At 49.8% G+C, this 18,608-nt stretch overlaps 1 protein-coding gene across 1 annotated transcript; it reads left to right on the top strand.

Annotated features, from left to right (window-relative positions):
* Positions 1-253: 253 nt before the first annotated feature.
* Positions 254-17,792, top strand: IL17RB (interleukin 17 receptor B). The gene is made up of 11 exons (XM_044682436.1): positions 254-334; positions 3,317-3,341; positions 4,731-4,868; positions 5,431-5,558; positions 6,477-6,603; positions 10,033-10,080; positions 10,855-10,997; positions 11,878-11,946; positions 13,998-14,091; positions 14,563-14,664; positions 17,064-17,792. The coding sequence occupies exons 1-11, from the start codon at positions 254-256 to the stop codon at positions 17,561-17,563; spliced, it is 1,455 nt and encodes a 484-aa protein (XP_044538371.1). The 3' UTR covers positions 17,564-17,792.
* Positions 17,793-18,608: the final 816 nt, after the last annotated feature.

The raw sequence follows: 18,608 nt of genomic DNA on the forward strand, positions 1-18,608 counted from the left end.
CCGCCCCTGGCACTCATTTTACAAAGCCGGAAACTGAGGCCCAGGGAGGCCGGGCGTACCTGGACGCGGGGTGGGGCGGGGGAAATCAGGGCGCGGGCTGCGGAGGCTCCCGACTCCCCTTCCCCCGCCCCATCTGGCCCAGCCCCGTGGGCAGGGCCACCTGGAGGGCGGGGCTCGGCCGCGGGAGCAGCCAAAGGCTCGGCGGCCACGCAGGCAGCCCACATCAGCCCGCGAGTCCCGCCCGCCCTCAGAGATGCTCCCGGGGCTGCCCTCTCTGCTGAGCTTGGCCGTGCTGTGGCTGGGCAGCACGGCGCCCCCGGGCCTCTCGGAGCCGGTAAGCCCCCAGCACCCAGGCTGCCCTCCCTTCAGATCCTCGGTTCCCACCTCCGCGCGCCTGCCTCCACCGGGCTTTGGCCGTCAGACCCGGGGGGCCAAGGCGCGCCTCGGAGGCACACAGCCCCCGTGCTCAGTGTGCCCCGGCGCGGTTGGCCGAGCTCCTGGAAGGAGCCCGAGGGAGCGATGCCAGGAGGGAGAGGAGCCCAAGGATGCGGGCGTTACTAGAGGTGGCGCCGGCGGCCCAGGGAGAGCGAGCCGGCACGGAGTGAGGCGCTCAGCTGGGCTCTCCCCCCGGAGTCCCGGCTTTCTCTCCTTCTGTCCTCGACGCCCCTTCTAGTCCCCGCCGGCTCTGCCCCCCTCCTTTTACAGAGGAGAAACTGAGGCACAGGGCCGCTCCGTCTGGCCTTGGGGCAGGAGGGTCTTTCTACCTTAGAGTCAATCCTGTGTATGGGCTCCGGGCAGAAGGGCGGGAAGGGCTGGGCCATGGGGGTCAAGTGACTGGCCCAGGGTCACCTGCTGGCAAGGGGCTGAAGCCAGAAGCCCCTGCCTCTAGGCCTGCCCCTGCGCTGCCCCTGGGGTCCTGCTTCTAAAATACAGCCTCCCCACAGGATGTGGGCCAAGGCGGGCTCTTCTGGTGGGGCTCCCCAGCTCCCCACTGAAGCAGCACTTTGAGGGCCTCCCCGGCTGTAGGTCGGGCTCTAACTTGGGACAAGGCTACGTTGCTGCGACCCTGGGAGGTCTGCAGTGACATAGAGGTTGTCTCCTGTACCCCGGGAGACTTTGGCTAAGTCATTTCCCTTCTCCGGGACCACTGGGGAAACGAAGGGGTTGGCCTGGACTCCAGGAAAAGGTCTGTAACGAGTATAGTAGCCTGGGGGGGGGTGGGGGGCAGGCGGCTCCTCCTCAAGTCCGGCTGCCCATTTGTCACAAAGGATTCTGGGTCGGGTCCGAGTTCAACTCAACTGTGGCTCAGGTGCCCTCTTGATGCCAGAGGAACCCCCCTTGCCACAAAACGCCCCCCCAGGAACCCTCCCAGACAGCCATTCTATCCCCTCCCCCTCGAGCAGTCTGTGTTCTGAGGCTCAGGCCCGGGGCCACCCCATGCACCTAAAGGGGGGGCAGCGAGCCAGCAGCAAAGGCCCCCAGTGTGCCGGCCCACAAGGTCCTGAGAGGCAAACCCGGTCCCAGGCGGCCAGCCGGAGGGTGTGAGGAAGGAGCAGGATTGCCAAGGGCTGCCCTGGCTGCCCTCACAGCCCCTCTGGGTGGGCGGCCGGCAGGGGGGGAGGGCGGGGGCTGGGCTTCTGCCTTTCTTTCGGCACAAAACACGAATAATGGTGACAAGAAAGGGGGCTGCTGGGCGGCTCAGTGGCCCCTTCCTGGCTGGGTGGCCCTGGCCAAGTCACTTCACCCCAGTTGCCCAGCCCCAACTGCTCTCCTGCCTCCGAACCAATACACAGACTGACTCTAAGAACGACGGGAAGGTGAGGACAACCATAAGGCGGCGAGCGGTACGTGGCGCCTACTGCGGGCCAAGAGGTGCTGGGCCAACGCCGCAGACTTCCTCCTTTGGGCGCACTCGCAGTGCCCGAGGCGGGCTGAGGGGGCCTTCCTGGCCTCGAGGTCCGTCCTCGGCCCTCCAGCCTCCCACCCCGGCCACGTGCTTCCCCTCCAGCCCCTCAGGAGCCGCGAGCCTTCTTCCTCTTGAAAGGCTGCCGTGCCCCATCCTTCGAAGGGAGGGTAGACGGAGGCCACTTGGTGGTGGGACGCGGCCTGGGAAGGACGTTGGAGAGCCCCCCATGAGGAAAGTGAGGCCCACCCAAAGGGCCGAAGGCGGCTAGGATTTGAGCCCGGGCGCCCCGCCCCAGATTCAGCACACGCACACGCACACGTGGTGGCCGGCGCTTCCCTGGCGGAGGTGGCTGGAGCCCTCGAGTGTAAAGCACAGACACGGACGGGAAGGGGAGAAGCGTCCGAGATGCCAGAACGGCCTTCGAGGCCCAGCAGGAGCCCAGGCGGCCTTCTGCTCCGCTGCAGGGCTCTTGGCTGAGCCAGAAGGGAGGGGGCAGGGGATTCTCCAGGGAGCCACTGACCCTGGCCAGTCTCGCCAGGGCCGCAGGGGGCCTCCTGAGGGCCGGAAGGGGATAAGCGAGAACGCGGGATGCCGACCTCTCTTTGGCTTGGAGGGAGGTGCGGCCAGACCCTGGCGGCACCCTTGGCAGCTACGGGAGGCCACTGACCGGGGAGCTCATCAGGCCCAGGCAGGCTCTAGAGCCCCGTCGCTTTCTCCCCAGAATCTAAGGAGCGCGTGAGGGGAGGCGGGTTCTAGTCCCTGAAGGGCAGCAGCTCCAGACCGAAAGGGCTGTCTGCTCTAGCCCACACGGAGAGAGGAAGACCCAGGTTCTGTGGGCAAGTCAGTGCCCTCTTAGACCCTCTCTAAGACAGGAAGTTGCCAGGCAGGTGCTGACCCTGCGCTGGCAGGGGGAGTTTCTTGGCAGGAAGTTCCCTCAGGGGAGTCACAGGTCTAGTCTCCGTCTCTCCCTCGGCCTCCTTTGCCCAGCTCCGTCTGGAAACCGAACGTGTCGTTGCTTCTGCCTTTAATTAGGCCCAACACATCAAGGGGTACCCAGCTGACGTGGCTAAAAGTTGTCATCTGTCCAGTGTGGAAAAAAAAGGCCAAATGGCAAAAGCCTTTGTAGGGACTGGAAGTCGGACTGTGATGGAGGAGTGGAGAGGGTTCAGGCCCCTGAAGAAGCAAGAGCTGCCCCAGGCTCTCAGCCAGCTGTGTGGCCCTGGGCAAGTCCCTTAACTTCCCTGTGCCCCGGCTTCCTCCTCTGTAAACTGAGGGAGTTAGCCAATGACACCTAAAGTCCATTCGACAAACACTTTGAAGATGGCGGCTGCCACCCGTAAGCAGATGGGGGTCATTTCTCTCTGGGTGGGGACTGATGCTTGGTTTCTTTCTCTGTTTTGCTTCTTGCAGTCTGTGAAGTGCTTTTCTGAGACGGGTAAGTGATTTTTCAAAGTCTCCGTCCACAGAAAATCCCAGTCACGGCCCGCTGAGAGGAACCAAAGAGGTCTCGGCCGTGAAGGAGCAGAGAAATTCCAGAACGGGAGGATCCATTTAGGAGCCAATTAGGAGGCTGCTTTCAGCCTCAAAACAACCAGTCCCTTAGAGAAGCCAAATAAGCCTAGAAGGAAGAGGGGAAAAGTCCAAACTCTCCCCCAGTTTGCCTCCAGAAGCGTGCATGGAAACCAGCCCCCAATCAGCTCCCAGACGCTTATTTGCATCCGGTCCCTCCGTGTTGCTCTTTTCCTCTGATTTTATCACGGCTGCAGCTTTTCTAATGTTCTGGGGCCTCCCCAGTGGCTTTTCCCTGTTGCTTTGGCTTCCTCACATTCGTCACTGTTTATTCTGTAAAATTCACAGGCCACCATTTATGGGCCGGCCGTCGCCAGGGAGAGGTGGGTGGCTGCTTTGCTTTGTATTGACTGAGGGCTGAGCTAGGAGTTCCCCCAAGGGCCCCTGGCGAGGCCTCCTGTTCATTGTTGATTCACTTCTGTTGAATCCCAAAGCTGCCTAATGACATTCAGAGTACTGTAAACCATCATTCCTTCCTTACAACCATTCAGGGAGGCAGGCGCTATTATTATCCCCACTTTACAGACAAGGCAACCGAGGCAGCTGGAGAGGCAGTCGCTTGCCCAAGGTCACACAGCTGGCTTCTCTGAGGCTGGATTTGAGCTCAGGTCTTCCGGACTCCCAGCCCGCCTCTCTCAACGTCCCACCTAGATGTTCATGCCTGGATGCACCACAGAGAAATAGAGACAATAAATTCAAAACAATGACATGGTAGTAAGGGAGGGAAGAAAGATCATTTATGGGACGCTTCCTATGTGGAGGGCACTTGGACATGTGGATTGTAGACAGGGTATAGGATGGGATTGAGAGCTAGAAAGGGGAAACTGAGGCCTAAAGCTATCGAGTCACTTGGCTAATGCTACAAAGGGAGTAAATAGTACTTGGTGGGTGGCCATCTCCATCTCCAAAGCTTCCTATCTCTGTGATTGTAACCAAATCACTTAAATCAGGAGGCTTTTCTGATCTATAAAATGGGGATAAATACAGATTTGGAATTTGAAAGGGCTATAGACGACATCAGGTCCAACTCCCTTATTTTACAGATGAAGAAACTGAGGCAGAGGTTATGCGATTGACAGGTGTCACCCAGCTAGTAGATATCTGAGGCAGGATTAGAACTGGGGTCTTGGTGCCTCCTAGTCCTATCCACCCAGCACCTGGTTGCCTCCAGTGATACCTGTCCGACCTAATGCACCTTGCTGGGCCTTGGGGAACTAGACGTAGACACACGTGCTCTTCGTGCTGTTACTCCAAGGTCCATCTAAAGAGTGGATGGTCAGAAACAGCCTGACTCCGGGAGGCTTGCAGACACTCCACGTGGATTCCGTTGCCAGCCCCTCCGCCAATTCGGACACAGTCCACCTGAACGTAAGCTGGACACTCAAGCAAGACGGTGAGTGGGTTCTAGGTGGACATCGGAAGCCAGGCCATCAGTGTGTGTCTGTGCTTCATCCAAGTCTCCAAGATGTTGGGGCAACTGGGATTTGCCAAAGCTAGTAAAACCAATGCCAAACCCCCTAAAATGGGGTCAGGATCTTTTGTGAGCAACGGCCAGGACGCCCATGCGGCAGCACTGAGGCCCCCATCTTGCGGATCCATCCTGGTCCTGGGCGCTGCCACGCTGTCACCGGAACCTGGATGGAGCCCACTGCCTTCTGAGAGGCTCACACCAAACTGCCCACTGAGATGGAGGGACGTCTTGCCTTTGCACACATCCGTTCGTTTTCAGGCTCAGTTCCTCTGAGGCCCCCTTCCTTCCACTCTGCATCTCCCAGGTTCCAATTCATAAAGCTGGATTCCCCTCTTAAGAGAGGCTGCTCCTTAAGAGAAGCAGGGGCTGCTTTGGCCCTTAGCTTGGTGCCTGGCATACAGTAAGCACTTTATAAATGTTGGTTGGTGGACTGTCCGTTGATCAGTTACTCCCTGATGTTCTTTTCTTGCTCTCTCGATTCCAGGAAGTATCCAGATGTTAAAGGCCACCAAAATCTGTGTGGATGGAAAAGGCCAATTCTTGTCCCACAGCTGTGTGAGATGCAATTACACAGAAGCATTTTACAATCAAACCCCACCCAGCGGAGGCAAAGTAAGAAAAAACCCGAGAGAGGGAGTATTCTTATACCGAGTAAAGTAGGTCCAGTAATTTGGTCACTTTTAGAGGTAACAGCTGCTAACTGGCAGCCTCCTAATATGGAGAGCCTGGCTGTCACTTGGGCTCTTTGTCACCTATCTGGCTCGGTGCCCTAGCCTCAGGTAGAACCCAGTAAGTGGTAGCTATCATTTCCCCACTGGTGGCACCCCATTCCCTTTACAAGCACATTGACTCACAAGGCTTCAAACTTAGACCAGGTTTTATTTACACAGTAAAAGGGGCAGAGGGGCAATTAGATGGCATAGTGAAAAGAGAGCCAGAACTGGAGACTAGAGGAACTGGGTTCGAATGTGACCCCAGACACTTCCTGGGCAAGTCTCTAAACCTCATTCGTCTAGTCCTTTGCTCTTCTGTTCTAGAACTGTTACTAAGACTGTTACTAAGAAAGTAAAGATTTAAGAAAAAAAAAAAAAACCCTACAGAAATGACTTGATCCCATGAGTATTCCTTCCAGTTCACCCTACCTAGGGTACTCTATAGTCCTTGAGCTTCACAGTTCTCTCTTGAATGGGGTTAGATCCTATGTGGAAAAGGACTCTCTTCCACACATGATCTGCTCCATGCTGCTTCTCCAGTGCTCTCACACCATGCTTCATTGGTACTCAACTGATTGATTTACTGATTTTTTTTAACAGCCTTTCCATCCCCCATTTCCCCTTGTTTCTCCCTTTGGCTCATGGCAATTCAGGCTATCCATTTTGTTATGTCTCTTGCCTGGATAGATGAAAATTTGGCATGTGAGCTGATGACTTTGAGCCATAGACCAGAAATTGAACATCAGTGTCCCAAAGACTTGAATTTGTGCGTATCAGAGGGCTACAGTGGCCAGTGATGAATCATTTTGTCTTTTAGTGGGAGTTTCATTATGTTGGATTCCCTATACAGTCTGACACCGTTTATTTCATCAGAGCACATAATCTCCCCCCTGCAAATATGAATGAGGATTCTACTGCCATTTCTGTGGAATTCATCTCACCAGGTAAGGGCCTCCCTGAGATGTTTTCACTTGCGTCTTTTCCTCGGGCCCCTGTCTGGGATAGCTTTCATTGTACTTGCCTCAAGCCTGGGATTTTCTAGGCAATCATCTGTCTGGATTCAGGCAGTCAAGCATTTATTTTGTGCCGGGCACTGTGCTAAGGAAAGGGAAATAAAAAGGCGAAATATGGCTCCTGCCCTTGAGAAACTTACAGTTTAAGGAGAGAAACAATGTGAGGACGTGGTCTGATTGTTCTTTAGGAATACTTGTGCTTCAGGAGTCACCAGTGGAGTTTTAAAAATAAGTTCTCATTGGTCTCCTTTGGTTTTGCCTCTCCTAAATGTTCTCCTTTAACTCTCCCTCCCCCTCCCCAAATATCTCATATAACAGACTTTTTTTTTTTTTTTTGAGAAAAAAGTCAGGAAAACCAATCAATATAGTTTAAAAATAACCTTCTAAAACCACCCTGACAATAACTAGTGTTCCACAGCCATGGACACTCCCCACACACGTACATACAAAGGAGTCGAGGAGGAGGTATCTTCTCATATTTTATCTTTGAGGCCCACCTGCTTAGTTGTTCAATTCACCTTCAAGGAGAGCTGCTCAAAATTCTTTTTTTTTTTAAACTCTTAACTTCTGTGTACTGGCTCCTTGGTGGAAGAGTGGTCAGGATGGGCCATGGGGGTCAAGTGACTTGCCCAGGGTCACACAGCTGGGAAGTGTCTGAGGCCAGATTTGAACCCAGGATCTCCCATCTCTAGGCCTGACTCTCCATCCACTGAGCTACCCAGCAGCCCCCTGCTCAAAATTCTTAATCTCTCTGCACCCCCGCCCGCCCCATTCTCTGCTCCTTCCTCCTGTCTCAGGGTTAGAAGTGCTCCCTCTTTCCCGCTCTTAAGACGACTCCTTGCATTTCATCCCCTCCTATGTTTCTCAGGATCCTTCTCAAGCTGGCATCTCTTTCCCTCTGCTAACAAACAGATCCAAGTTTCTCATCTGCAGAAATCTTCCCCTGCTCCTGGCTCATTCTCGCATAGTCGGGCTTCTGCCCCACTACCAAATTTCATAAGCATTTATCATGGTTGCAGGCACTGCACTGGGGATACAAAGACAAAGATGAAGAAGAATCTTCTTGCCCTCAAGGAGATTATGTTCTTTTTTTTAACCCTTACCTTCTGTCCTGGAATCACTACTAAGCACTGGTTTCAAGGCATAACAGTGGAGAGGACTAGCCAACTGGGGTCAAGTGACTTGCCTGGGGTCACGCAGCTCAGAAGTGTCTGAGGCTAGATTTGAACCCAGGACCTCTTGTCTCTATCCCAAGTCTCAATCACTGAGCCACCTAGCTGCCCCAAGGAGATTGCATTCTAATGGAGACTGCGCTCTCCCAAACCACCAGTTCCCTTAGTCATGTAATCAATCCAGAGGCCTCCCTGAGCTCTCTACAGCATGTGAAATGGAGGAGAGCCCTGAAGAGTCTTTCCTTCCTTGGCTTGGAGGTTGGATGCCTCTTATTTCTTCATCAGTTCCTCATCCTGTTCTCCATTCCTGAAGGGGGGTTGGGGGCCCCCCCAGCTTCTGCTCTTGATCTGCTCCTCTCTCTCCCACGGGAATCCCATTCACAGCCATGACAGAGTTCAGTTCTCCCCCGGTATGCTGAGAGTTGATTGACTGAAAGATCCCTAAATGTGTATCTTCAGGCCTGACTTCCTGGCCTCGGTTGGCCTCCAGGACACCCCGCCGACACCTCGCTGAGCTCGTTCTCCTTCGGCCTTGCCGGCTCCCTTCCAGCTCTTCCTTCTCTAGTCCCACAGCCTCGCTCTGCAGCGTCGCCCGTCTGGGCTACTCCGGCGGCCGCTGCACCGCTCTTTCCGACCCGACTTCCTCTCCCTCCAGTCCTCCCAGGCGCTGCTGGCACTCAGCCGCCTTCCGCACAGGCCTGGCCTGGCAGTTGTTCAGCTAAAGCTGCTCTGCTGTCTTAGAACTGATGATGACGACGATAACTAGCATCATGTGGCACTCTGTGCCAGTGCTCTGTGATGAGGATCTCCGTTAAGCCTCACAAAATCCAGGGAGGTCGGTGCTGTTCTACCCGTTTTATAGACAGGTTACCTGATGTTAAGTGGCTTGCCCAGGAACACGTGTCTGAGGCAGGACTTGAACCCAGGTCTTCTTGATATTAATGACGCCAATGCTTGCAGCACCACGCTAGCTGTCCCCTGTGCTTGTCCAGCTCCTCTTTCTGGTCTCGCCTCATACTCTTCCATGGTTCGTGCCCCATTCTCCAGCAGAACTTGACCACTCACAGTCCCCCAGGCATACCGTGCCTTTGCTCATGCAGTGCCATATTCCTGGAACGCCTTCTCTTCTTTTCTTCTCTGCAGTCTGCCCGTGAAAGCCTGGCCTAAATGCCAGCTCCTTTGGGAGTTTCTTTGTATCCTTCTATTGGATGGCAGACAGTCAGCTTCCTGATGGCAGGGGCTGGTTTCTATTTTTCCTTTATTCCCCAGCACGTAGCAGTGCCTGGCACACTGTTGGTACTTATGGGGGAATATTGTGTGTTTTGGCTGTTTGAGTCCCTTTACAAGCTCCACAAGGGCAGGCTAAGGTTAGTGTCTGCCCTGACACCCAGCATGGGGCTGCATCCAGAAGAGATGCCCAATAAATGTTTCCTAAATGGAATTGTGGAATCTTGGGTATTCCTGCCAGCAAGCATTTCTTCAGGATTTACTACGTGCCCAGTATGTGACGGTGGGCAAAAAGAAAAAGAATGAGGCGGCTCCTGTCCTCAAGTGGCCCTACAACCTTCAGAAATGTAGCCTGGAGCTATGCTGAGACCTCTGGGCTCCCATGAATGGGGCCTGATCCAGAAAGACATGCCATTCTCCCTCCTTTCCCTGCTGATCTCCTGGGTCCCAGAGCCCCGACCTCCTACCTAAGAACACCCAAGAGCCAGCGATGCCCGAGAAGAGTACCGAGTGGTTGGGAGCCAAAGTGGTGGAAGGTTTCCATGGCTTTACATTCAAGAGAGGATCGAGGGCAGGATGGACTTAGAGCTTAGAGGATGACAGCCAGCTTCCAGTATTCCTGGAACCACAGAAAAGCTCATCTGGAAATGACGGATGGCCCAGCTTCATGGCCGGCTCCCACCCTCCTCCTGGGGACTTTGGGTGCTATTGATATTACAGGCTTCTAGTTTGCATAGCACTAGGACCATCACTCAGTGCAGGACATTAGCCTGCACCCTTGGTTTGGTATTAAAATTGAACTAATGCATTCAAATTTGATGGCCCAGCTTTGGCTTTATGCGCAGGACTGTTTCATTATGGAGGATCATAAATCACACGTATATTGAGGTGGGGACAGGGAGGACAAGGGAGAGAGGAGCCTTCGGTGAAAAACGTAAAAATGTTTTATTTTACCTTCTAGGCTGCCAAGACCCAGTGATGAAATATACCAGAAGGTGTCGAGAAGATGGTGAGTCTGTACAGGGCTTCTGGAGAAGGCGGCACACTGGAGACCTGAGTTCTAATCTGGCCTCAGGTCTTTACTAGCTGTGAGACCCTAAGCAAGCCATGTGACCTCTGCCTGCCTCGATTTCCCCATCAGAAAATGAGGGGGTTGACTAGAAGGCCATTAAGTCTCCTTTACGTTTCAGATACTTACTAGCTGTGGAACCTTGGTTAGGTCACTTCACCTCTGCCTCACTTTCCCTATCTATAAAATGAAGGGGCAAACTCTAGTTAGTCCATGAATATCCTTCCGGCCTCAAACAGTTAAAGGCAAGCCTCTTTCCTTCTATGGACCTCAGATTCCTTCACTGTAAAATAAGGCCTCTGGAAGGCCCTTCTTTCCAAGTCTCCATCTATGAGCTGATGTTTCCCCCAGGGTGAAAGCCACTGAAGGGAAGAATGGCTGTTGGTACCTTTGATCATAGAAGCTTCCAGATGGAAGGTACCTTTAACAGAGATTCTCCCATAAAACCCATTTTTTACTCATGAGAAAACAGGCAAGTAACCTACTCACAGTTGCATGGCAGGATAGTGGAGGAGGTGGGTCTTAGGGGAGCCAAAACCTCTTCCAGCGTTCCTGGCTTCCTTACGAGGCAGTTAGAACATCCCCTGTGTCTAGGGCTCAGAGCCTTTGAGTCTGAGGTATTTACTTCTGTGGAGGGAAGAAGAGATGGTATCTGGGAGTTTCACGAGGGCAGAGTGGGTAACCTCACCCTTTCCCATCTTGGATAACCCACAGGGAGTCTATGGACCCCCAACATCACTGCGTGTCAGGAGGAGAACATTGTAAAGGTGAATTTTAGCACCAGCAGCTTTGGGCTCAACTACAATGTTTTGGTGTTCAAGGAGGGAGAAATACTGAACAACCCAGAAATAATGGAGGTAATGTCTTCGCTTCTCTCTGGGCTCAGCTCTTTTCCCTTTGTAGCATCTTCTCCTTTCTTATCCCAGGAAAGGGAGAAGGCAGAGTCTCAAGTATGAGCTGGTCAGGGTCCAAGACTGAATATCTTGGATTCTTAATTTATTGGTAACGCTTTCTTGAAGGCTTTTTTTTCTCTTAAACCATGATCGTTTTCCTGAGTACCCCCTTCCTTAGAACAAAGTTAAATAATTGTGCAAAACCTACTGACTGCATTCTTCAGCACAGAAAACTTTCGGACTTCCTAATCCTTTTGATGCAGGGGAGAGAAATATTTCATTATCAATTCTCTAGGACCAAGATTAATCATTAAAATTGGGTTGAGCTCATTCTTTCCTTTCCATCATGTTATTTTTTCCCCCTTGGGTCTGTTCTCTTCCTGTTGCAATTTATAGAACAAAGTCTTTTGCATTTTTCTGTATTCCTTTGTTTGTCCTTGAGGCCCGATAGTCTTCCAGTCAGATCTGATCCCTGGCCACCTGCTTTGTTCCTGGTGGTTTTGCTACCCCAGAAAGCCCAAAGGCCATTTTAGCGAGATGGAAAAGCACTTGGAATGACATCATAAAAAGTCTGTCTGGAAGTGACAAGTGTTCTCCATTTTCAGAGCTTAGCACAATGCCAGGCACACAGCAGGCAGGTTGGCTGCCTGCTCTGAAGGACTCATATACGATGGACTGAATGGTTACTGGGATCCACTGATAGTCCTTGAGTCAGCAGTATACTGGGCATCCGTGGCCTGGGGGCTGTGTTCCATGAGGTGTGGATGGGGTGTTAGCAGCAGAGCTGGATCACTGAACTTTCTTCCTCCTTATCCTCAGTAACTGTGGTTGTTCTTTCCTTTAGTTAAACCAGAGCCAGGTTTCTGTGGTCATCCCAGTGCCGGTGGAGAAAGGTAATGGGGACACAGTGCAGGTAACTAACCCTTCCAGTAAATTCATCTACAGATAGCACTCACCCCCTGCTACCTTCCTTGCCCAGCTCACCTTTGTGTCCCAGTGTGAAGCACTTTAGTCAAACTGTTTGGTTGGTCCCCCCTGTCTGATGGCCCAGGCTGTGGTCCACTTCTTTGGCAAGAAGGGTTGTTCTAGCTGCCTGGTGGAGTCAACAAAGTTGCTGGCTTTGTGAATATGAGAGGCTGGAGCGTGTGATACACTGGAGTCTAGCTCCATGTCCTAGCACAATCTGCCCATTCACTGTGAGGACCTTAGGCAGTTCAAGAATCCCTAAGTGTTAGACTACCTAATTCTGTGTCTTGGAAGAGGCCCCTTAACTTCCTTATCTGCATAATGGAGATGATAATCATTAATAATAAACTTAGCTTTTTCTGAAAGTAAGTTTATACCTTGATGGCTCATACAACCCCTTGTTCTTAAAGGGAGTGAGCCCCCATTCTCCTAGGATAGCTGGGGGGTGGGTGGGGGGGTAGAAACAATGGACTTTGACACCTGGTTCCTTTATTAAGATGCTCTACCCATCCTTTAATTAATCAAAGACCTGAGGCAGCATGGATAGATGAAGCCATTTTGATTTTAAGCATCTCTGTGGAGTTATAGAGGGATAGAGACTCTCAAAAGTAAACTTAGGAGAGACATCATGGCAGAACCATTAAAGGAGAGGCCTTATCTCATTTGGCCACAGCACCCTCAAAACTATGGGCCCTTTCTATTAGCCTTGCAGTAGAATCCCTTCCATATGTGACCTCCAGGAGAGCGGGGACTATTTGATTTTATTTTTCAGAATTCTTCCCCGACAATGCCTGCTAGACCCTCACAGTTATTACCCTGTGAGGCAGAAGGAAATGGACATGAGAGATACAAGGCTTAGGTTGGAGTCCTACTTCCATCATTCACTCTATAAGGGACCTTGATCCTCTGCATCGTTATGATGCTCAAAAGAACATAATATGGCAATGCTTTGGTGGGTGGGGTTGGTCAGTTCATTTTAGTTTCTGGGTCACTGTCAGGACAGAGTAAATTGTTGTTTTCATTGTATGGATAAGGAAACTGAGGCCTACAGAGTCTAAACAATTTTCCCATGGAGACAACTGGTTATCTGGTAACACTAAGCTAGGAATTCTTGAACTGTCTAAGTCCTTGTTAAGTCTCATTCCTTGCATCTCCAAGGGCACTTGGGCAGGTGTGTTGTAACCAAGACCAGCTCACCAGAGTCCTCAAAACACCTTACAAACTACTGTCTGAAGTCAAGAGCCCTCTGCCAGGATTGATCTGAGAAGATATTTATTTTACTAATAGATCATTTATAAAATTCAAAAATTAAAATTTGAGAGTTTAGGGGTTGGTAGACCAGTAAGCCATGAAGTTTTAGGTACCAGTATTCCTGGTAGATGAAGAATTTTCTTAATGCTTGGGGGGTGGCAGAAGGATGAAAAGATGCCATTTTATTTCATTCTTTCATTCATACATTGTTCTGAGGAGCACAGGAATAATGGTGTAGGTATGCTGGGAGAATGTAAGCTCCTTTAGGGCAGGTGCTACTTCATATCTGTCTTGGGATACACAACTCCTAGAACAATATCTGGCACGTAGCAGGCCTCTAATAAATGTTTAAGAGGTTCAACTGGCATATATTTTTAGATATTGAGACTGTGGGGGACTCAGGCAGGATAGCAAACCTTGTATATTAGAGCTGGGAGGAACTTCCAAACTCCTCATTTTCAGAAAAGAGGAAGGTCCAGAAAGGGAATGGTATTGCATTTGAGAATTCAAAGGTTGGTTTATTTCCTGAATGAGGTTAGATGATCTCTCTCAGGACCTTGGTTTCCTTTCTTGTAAAAAGAGCCCTCTATGATCTCTTCTGGTGTGAACATTTTCTAACTCTTGGTAGAGCTTGGTTATAGCACCATGGACCAGAATCAGGGGAGGGGCCACTGGAGGGTGTGTGGCTAAGGGCAGAACATGGCACAAGGACCTGGACACAAATATGTCAATCTTATTTTTCCTCAGATAATTCCTTATTTCTCTACATGCAATAATGCATGCCTACGGCGTAGTGCAACTATATTCAGCTGTCCAGAAATAATCAGACCAGTAGGACCAAGTAAGTATCTTTTTTTAAAAACTCTAAGTCACGGTTCCTTCACCATACCAGAGGGGAGTGTCCTATACAAAAAGAGTGGCTAGGTCAGCTCTACAGGCTTTCCAAGGCCCTAAGACAGAACCTCCAACCTTAGAGAATATCTAGTTAGAGGAGGAATCTCCCTATGGAATCACAGGGAAAGAACAACCAACATGGGGTGAGCCAACATAGGATGAGATGCATCCCGACAGGAAGGGATGGAGGGAGATGGGAGGGGAGCTTCATCTTGTTCTGCCTGTTTTTCCTGGGTCTGATGAGCTCCTACCAGCACCATTCAGATCTGAGAATGATATTGTTGCTCAAAAAGTTCCCTAGACTTTCTTCTGGCCATGGAGAGACTCCATCTTGAGCTTGCAGTGGGGAATGAGAGAAGGCACCATCAGAGAGAAACCATATTTAAATGTGGTTGTGGTTCTGTTTTTTCCTTGCTAGAGAAAAGCCAACCATGGAAATATCAGCTGTTCATCATCCTACCCACTCTGGGCATGGCCCTGTGGATGCTAGCTATTGGACTCTATCTTCTGTGGAGGCATGGTAAGAGCCCCAGCCCATGCGTGTGCACACCTGCTGATGCTGTTGCTGTAACTGAGCTTCAGATAGGTCTTAAAATATGCCTATTCTTTGTGACCTGTGAACAGCAGCTGAAATGTGATGGGACTGGCTTGGCCTGTGGGGTCAGGAGACTACAGCTTGAGTCCCAGCCCTGCCACGCAACAGTTCTATCACCATGGACAGGTCCTTTCACTCGTCTGTCTCTCAATCTGTATGAAATGGGTTTGACGGATCAGCATAGAACTCAGGTGTTCAGGACGATGAACGCCTTTTTAAAACAAGAAGGGTGATAAATCATTGTTCAGCACTCTCTTATATGAAAAGGAATGTAGCCCATGCAGGGGAAAGGGAAGGAGCAGGGCCATTCGGGTGTCTCGGCTGGAAGTCCAAAAGGAAAGCGTTCCTGCAGAAGGCTGACCTTCTCAGCGCTGACTGTGTTCTAGGACGGGCCTGTAGGTCCAGTGACTCTCATTCACTGGCCCAAGTCACAGACGTAGTTATCTCCCACCGACAAATGAGCCATATTTCCCAAGTGGAACAACCTTCATTTGCCAAAGGTACTTATTGATGCTGGAAACAAACTCTGCCCCCACCAGGCAGGCAGCCAGCCCCTGTCTGATGTTTGATTTCCTTATTTTGTATTTGTATGACTTTATAAGTAACTCTCAAGATCATTTCCAAAACAGCCAACCACTGAAGTGAACGGTAAGTGGGGAAGCTTGTGAAGAGCACTTCACGATGATGTTGTTGCTCATGACTGTCCCGATAATTAGATGCCTACAAGAGAAGCTTCATGGCCTGGGGAGGAAATTGTTTCCATGTTCATTCTCTTCAAGAGCTAACGTTCTCAGCTTCAAGCTCTGTGAATTCGGAAGGGCAGTGCTTGTATAGTTCCAAGCCCTCACATAGCTGATGCGGCTTGGATGGATTGATGAATTGACATGCATGGGTGTTTGTTCAGCCCTTCTAATTCCTCATAGCTCCCAGGAGTAGGGAACGGATGTATAAATATACATAAACACTCTTTATAAGTCTTCTAAGTCCTCTTCATAGCGTGAAAGTGTCCCAGAGGTTTAGAGGCCTTCAGTAGCAAAGCACGGACAGACAGGTCCTTCCTACTGCATATTTCTGTAACACAGATGGTAGAATCTCATTAAATGGAGCCCCTGGACATATCCTAATAATGGGCTACTCCAGTGGAAGCAGGTGAAGAGATGCCGCCACCTCCTGGCCCCTGATGGGATGAACATGAATCCTTGAGATTTATTGGTAGCTGGGCCCATCCTATGAGGTCTGGGGCTCTTTGCTCCAAAATCCTCCTTTTTGGGGGGAGGACATGAAGGCCCAGAGATGTGGAGTGACTGATGCCAGGTGACTCAGTATTTAAAATCAGTATCTTTGACTCCAAACCCAGTATTAGCCCTTATCCATGCACTCTTCATATTCAAAGACTTTGAAAAGGGAAGTATGTAAGATCAGAAAGCCATCAACCAGAACAACCTTAGCTTGGATTGAATTCTTCCATAAATTAAGTTAAAATTTGCTGCTATTTAAGCTGATCCAACTTGAGCCAGAATTTTATCAATTTTAGACACTGAAACTTTGCTATGTGTATAGATATAGCAGGAAGAAAACACATTTCTTTATAACTGGCTCCCACCTAGATCCTCTCTTGTTGACTAAAAACAAAAGTTTTTGGAGATTTCAGCTTACAGTTCTCTCCCATCTGATCCCAGGAGCAGTTCTTATGTCAATAATTATGTTAGTTGTCATCATTCTCTTCATCTGGGATTTGACGGAGTTCAGATAGAGATGGTCCTAGGGCAGGTCAGGAATCCAACCATCATTCTTTCATGGTTAGTATGTGGCCAACTTTTACAAAGGCAGAGAAAACAACAGCTTCTGGCAAGTGAATAAAAGTTGAGACAGAAGCTCCTCTTCCTTCTGGAGGTTCTTTGAAAACATCTTCAGTGCTCTTCTCTTAGCAGATGGGACAACAGTGATGTGTTTCGACTTCTGGTCAGTTCTCTACTCTGAGAGCTTTGCATTCCATAGAAAGTCGAGGTGATGAGTATTTGGATGGTCATAGCTATAAAAATGTTGTTTGTATCTTATCTGTAAAGATGGGCCTCTCCTTCTGGTAGGTTATGTGTTGACTTCTCAAAGTTTTTTCAGGGTTTACATTTATAGCAGGTTAGTTTATGAAGAACAAAGCTGAGCTCCTGGTACCACTGGAGGGGGAGGAGGCATGGCGGAAGGCCTGGGCTAGGGTGGCAGCTTAATCTAACCTAGTGAGGCAGGCACAGAGTGAAACCACCTTCCTAGTACCCTTCTTTTCTCCATCTCTCCCGGCTAATGAGAATATTGTCATCTGTTCACAGAAAGAGTCAAGAAGATTCTCTTTCACACCCCAGTGCTCCTTCCACCCATCAAGGTGCTTATCATATACCATCCCCATGTCTGCTTCTATCACTCTGTCTGTGATTTTGCCGAGTACCTGCAGGATCACTGCAGAAGCGACATCATCCTTGACCAGTGGCAGAAGAGGAAAATAGCAGAACTGGGCCTCGTCCTGTGGCTCACTACCCAGAAGAAGGTGGCAGACAAAATTGTATTCTTCTTCTCTAGCCAGGTGTGCACATGTGAGAGCTTCTGTAACCCCAATGCAGGTGGGCATAGAGAGAGTTCCCAAGACCTCTTTACTCTGGCATTTAACCTTTTCTGTAGTGATCTGAAAAGCCAGGTTTCCTTGCACAAATACCTTGTCGTCTTGTTTGGGAAAGCCACCTTGGCTGAGGATCACAGTGCTCTTGGTGTTTGCCCCAAGTACCAGCTGATGAAGGATGCCAAGCCCTTCTGTAAAGACCTCCTTACAATTTAGTCCTGGAGACTGGCTGTACGCCTCAGGGCTCACCCCAGCTCATTTCCCTGAATCACAAGGAGAGGAAGGATGAAGGGACCAGGAGAAGTAGAGCCTGATTCTAGCTCTGGAAGTGGAGGGGAAAATTGCTCAAGAATTTTCCTCATGGGAGTTTATCTGTCAATTGGGAAATGGCTGGACAAGTTGATTGTGATAGAGTACTATTGTGCTATGAGAAATGAATAGGAAGAACTAAAAAAAACCTGCAAAGACTTCCACGAATTGATGCAGAGAGAAGTGAGCAGAACCAGGAGAACACTGGACACAGTATCAGCAATCCTGAAAAACTATGAATGAATGACCTGCCTTTTCTCAGTAATCCAAAGATCCCAAACAATTCTGAAGGGGTCTCCACTTCCAGAGACAGAAGTGATGGAGTCTGAATGCAGATGGAAGCAGACTGTTCTTCATTTTATTTTGTGTGTGTGTGTTTTCTTTCACAACATGACTAATATGGAAATGTTTTGCATGATTATACATATATAACCTATATATCAAATTGCTTACTGTCTAAGAGAGGGAGAGGAGGGGAAGGAGAGTTCTGAATCTGGAACTTACAATTTTTTTAGATGAATGTAAAACTTTTTTACATGTAATCGTGTATTGACACGAAGCTCTTATTCAATAATACCTTCCACCTTTTGGAAGAGGAATGTGTAGTCAACTTCTTGGGGGAGAGAGTGCATGCTAGAAAACCAGAAGGGAAAGGAAGGTTTTAAGACACTGTGAACTAGTCTCCCAGTCATACCTTTTTAGCCACATAAACATTTGCCAAGCGTATGATGTAGAACTTGTTATTTCTGTTCTTTTTCACAAATGTCCATAAAGAGTGAATGATGACTTCAAAGTAACGTCTACCAAACATCTGTTATATGTAAAACACAGTGTAATGGGGGTTTATTAGGGGAGGGAATATTAGCTAAATATGTTCTAGTTCTTGCCCTCAAGAAGCTTACTTCCCAGTAAGGCACATGACAAACACCCAGGTAACTCCACTGGAGAGTGA

The sequence above is a fragment of the Gracilinanus agilis genome, chromosome 1 (assembly GCF_016433145.1).
Source record: "Gracilinanus agilis isolate LMUSP501 chromosome 1, AgileGrace, whole genome shotgun sequence".
In the NCBI taxonomy this organism is placed as follows: domain Eukaryota; kingdom Metazoa; phylum Chordata; class Mammalia; order Didelphimorphia; family Didelphidae; genus Gracilinanus; species Gracilinanus agilis.